The 4017-nt window shown below is 39.2% G+C and overlaps 1 protein-coding gene across 1 annotated transcript; it reads right to left on the bottom strand.

Annotated features, from left to right (window-relative positions):
- On the bottom strand, positions 1 to 3432 carry LOC103464856 (elastase-1-like). The gene is made up of 6 exons (XM_008409222.2): positions 3323 to 3432; positions 3127 to 3224; positions 1237 to 1337; positions 899 to 1024; positions 279 to 415; positions 1 to 194 (listed from the first exon to the last, which is right to left on the bottom strand). The coding sequence occupies exons 1-6, from the start codon at positions 3360 to 3362 to the stop codon at positions 1 to 3; spliced, it is 696 nt and encodes a 231-aa protein (XP_008407444.1). The 5' UTR covers positions 3363 to 3432.
- Between the last annotated feature and the right edge of the window lie 585 nt (positions 3433 to 4017).

The following is a 4017-nucleotide window of genomic DNA, read 5'->3' as shown; positions in this document are numbered from 1 at the left end:
TTATGATTGTCCACTTTTTGTTGAAAAGAGGGAGTTCAACAGGTGGCTCACCTGACAACCAGAGTCGCTGTAACCTCCAGCACAGACCATGGCGCTGTTCACAGTGCTGCCCCACCAACCGGAGCTGGCACAGGTGTTGTAATCAACAACAGGCAGGTAGGCTTGCTTCAGCTGAGCAGACAGGTTACCACCAGCTGGGAAAAACAGCCAAACATATTAAAGCCTGTCTGAACGTCCACCATGTTAATCATGTTAGTGTGAAATTATACTAGACTCACTCTGAGTGCGTCCCCATCCAGTGATGTAGCAGGGGTGGTTGTGGGCCAAAACCTGACCGGAGGGAGGAAGAACGCCCAGTTGGACGTAGTTGCTGAGGGCGGCGTCAGTGGACAGAYGCAGCAGAGCAATGTCGTAACTACAAGAAGCGGGAAGTAAATGCCAATTTTTTAAGACCCTTGAAAGGTGAGTTGTGAATAAAATTTAGCTCTATGAAGAAACATATTTCTTTGTTCTTTTAAAGCAATAAAACCACCTAACCAAAATGTTATTTTGTTCTAAAATCCTTTAAGACCATATTGKTCAAGAAATAGATAGCACAAATCTTTTAACAGAAGTTAAGCAACAAAAACTTTTTTTTTCCTCAACGGTTWTGCTGGTAATTAGTTAATTGATGCACTTCCCTAGAAGTTATTGTAACAACTAAAGAAGAAAACGGCATGAAATATATTTTTTACATGGAAAGTATTATAAATAACAAGAAAGGATCAAATTTCACAAATTTCTTCATGTTTTTAAAACTTAAGTGCAAGATTACTTAATAACATGTTGCATTTGATGTATGCGTCTGTCTTTTTTGCCTGTATACATTAAGAACTGGTGAAACTACATTCTTACTAACCCTCCAGCCACATTGTTGGAGTTCCAGTTAGGGTGGACGTAGACCTGGCTCACRCTCAAGTACTGCTCCTTTCCCTCGTGGTTGTAAATGTCATGATCTCCAAGAACGACACGCCAAGTCATGGATCTTTTGCCCATGCAGAAGAGACAAGATGTTTCTTTCAGTTATACTTATCCAAGCTAATTCAAAAAAATTAAAACAATAAAATGATCAATAGTTATTTGAAGATGAATCTCTAATAARTGGGACAATATCAAAAGTATATTCAGGTCTATGAAAATTGCTGCTTCTCTTGTTTTTGTTCTCTTCAGCTCTTCCATGATGCATAAGCCTCCCACCTGTCCACACAGTGAGCAGCAGTCATGACCCATCCTCTCCTAACGAGAGTTCCTCCRCAGGTGTGGTAGTAGGAGCCTCCAGACAGGTACTGGAGGGAGATCTGAAAAACACCAAGAGACAGTTTTGCAAACACATGTAAACAAACTCCAAACCTTTTCTCCAATGTCTTAAAAAGACTTTCTAATAAATAAGATCTAACTCTTGATGAGGATGTGGCRAYGCAAAGCAAAATTTCCAGTTTTGATTGAGAAAAARTGACAGGAATGATTCTTGGACTTGATTTAGGGAAWGATTTAAGGGAAATATACTTACATTACATTTATCAGTTGGTATACTTGAGTTATAGAGCAGATGTGATCAGTTTAAAATCTGACCCTGAAGATTTCACATGTTTAATATCAGCAAGCAAGTTCCATGAAATCTGCATGTTTTTTTCTTGTAGTTTAAAATAACTTTAAAGCTACTTTTAGCTCTCTCTTGCTCTMGGTGAAGGCAGAYGCTTTTTGTCTCTGCTCCCTCCCTGCCCATGCCTGCCCTGCTTGCTCTGTTTTTGWGTCTTTTTCTATATTTTTGGAGCCTTTCTTTGCACATCCTCCAAATCTACAAATTMTGGATCTGGTCAACCKGTTTCTCAATGYAATTGATCAAATTTRYTTGATGAAAAGWCTGGACACAGGACAGCCCTCTTGTCCTGCGGGGACAAACCCGGCAGGATTCACCCTGGATTTATGAAATCAAAACAGGATTTCTGCTGTTTGGAGCTTGTGGATTCCTGGCTTATCAACAAATTTGTGACGGACKTGGCTGAACTAGCGAACACTCAGACTGTTGGTGTGGACGGAGACGCAAGTTGGATACGAGTCTTACTGAGACTTGCAGATAAGCTGACTACTCTAAAGCTCATTAACAGGATGGAATCGATCTTGGAGAAGTTGCTAGTTTCAGTTCAGTGGAACGACCAAACTAATTTGGATATTTTGGAACTGAGATGTATTGGAGAGACTTTAGGGAAAATTAAAATTTATAATCTAACCGACCTAAGACATTCTGTATCTGAATTGGCTTTTCCCATGTTGCCTTGGAAGGGCCGCATGTTTCCAATCTCCTTAAAGATATGTAAACATATCGCTCCTTCCCACCTCACCCCCTCCTGTTATCCATGCAGCTGTAGAGCTGAGAACTCCCAAGGACATTCCTTGATAACACCTTTATCGGACTTCTGCTGGGAGGCTGAGCAACGTGGTTTCATGGCCCTGTGATATCGCCGCCTTCACTCATATCTTTGTTTTACCCTTTGTTTTGTCTGAATGTTGCCATTTGCCCTAATGTGTCTTTTCTTCTTTTTATTTTATTTTGTTAGAAGCTGCGGAGTACTCACTTTTAACCCAGAAAAGGACTTAGAACAAACTTAGAATTTAGCTATTCATCTTTAGTTTTTTATCAGTTATTTAGAAACTGTGGAGTACTCACTTTTAACCCAGAAAAGGARTTAGATCAGTCTCTCTTTAGCTTATCTTTTCAGAAACTGTAGAGTCCTCACTATAGATGCAGAGACCAGAAGCCCAGATGACACTACTTTTTTTTAGACTCCTGTTCTTCAAATCCAGAAATGGAATTGGACCAGAGGATACTTAGCAACCCTGAACAGGAGCACTTAGTTTACATGCTTTAGATCAACATTAGATTATTTTTCCTTTTTTTTTTTTGCTCTTTCCTTTGGTTTGTCATTTTGTTTGTATTTCCTTTTAATTCTTGTAAAACACTTTGTATTGCCTTGTTGCTATATAAATAAAATTACCTTTACCTTTTTGTCTTGTCTTTATGGTAGTGATTGTTTTGTTAAGTTTGCAACACATGAATTATAAGGTCTGAAAGGGTTTGAAGTATACCTGCCATGGCCAGGAGTTAGGATTGGCCACCTCTCCTCCCACAACTCTTTCCTCACCAATACCATCCTTCAGGTACCTGGGCTGGGGTTCAGCCAGAACTTAGCAAAGCAGATATCCAAAGGAAATAGCAATATTACATTTAAGTCCATATGAGGCTTCTGTGGAGAATCTTCAAAATAGAATAGGTGCGACTTACCCAGGGATGCAAGARAGGTCAACAAAAGAAACCTGAGCATATCTGCAGTCTCCTTAAACTTTCTGTCCTGACAACCTCTGTCTAGTGCTCTTTTATACCCTCAGGTCAGCTAATACTGATAGTGTTGTGGATTACGTGTCCAATGCCACCCTACATCCACCTGTGCAGATCCCACAGTTATCGTCAGAGCAGGAAGGACAGACTACATTTATTCAAAGAATAGTTGTAGTGTTGGGTGTAACAGTTTTACTTACTAGGAAATACCAAAAGATTCCCTCTGCAATTTTGTTTAAAAATKTATTTTACCCGCACAGCATATGTTTAAGAGTAGGATTAATGATTAATGATCCTTTCTATTTCATGAAATGTTTTGCTACTTTCGAAAGTAAAAAAGCTACACATTCATAGACTCATACATTGGGATATATATACTAACTCGGTAAAAATATCTACTTAAGAGAATCATCTTGTCACATTGACAATTTTAATAGCCGTGGGTTAAATAAAAGCCCTGCAGCAGAGTAGATGAAAATACTGGTGTGTGATCAAAATCTCTTGTATAGATTTAGAAAATACTTTCACATTATTCAATATTGCCCCAGTACCACATCAGGGCAGAGGGTGAAGATAGATGGGAGGTCGTATAATAGTTTCATGATAGGGTGTGGATTATTATAATTTAGGGGGGGGGAAAT

This window comes from Poecilia reticulata, linkage group LG5 (assembly GCF_000633615.1).
Source record: "Poecilia reticulata strain Guanapo linkage group LG5, Guppy_female_1.0+MT, whole genome shotgun sequence".
NCBI lineage: Eukaryota > Metazoa > Chordata > Actinopteri > Cyprinodontiformes > Poeciliidae > Poecilia > Poecilia reticulata.
Note: the sequence above shows the minus strand (reverse complement) of the source record. Positions and strands in the feature narration are given on the sequence as shown.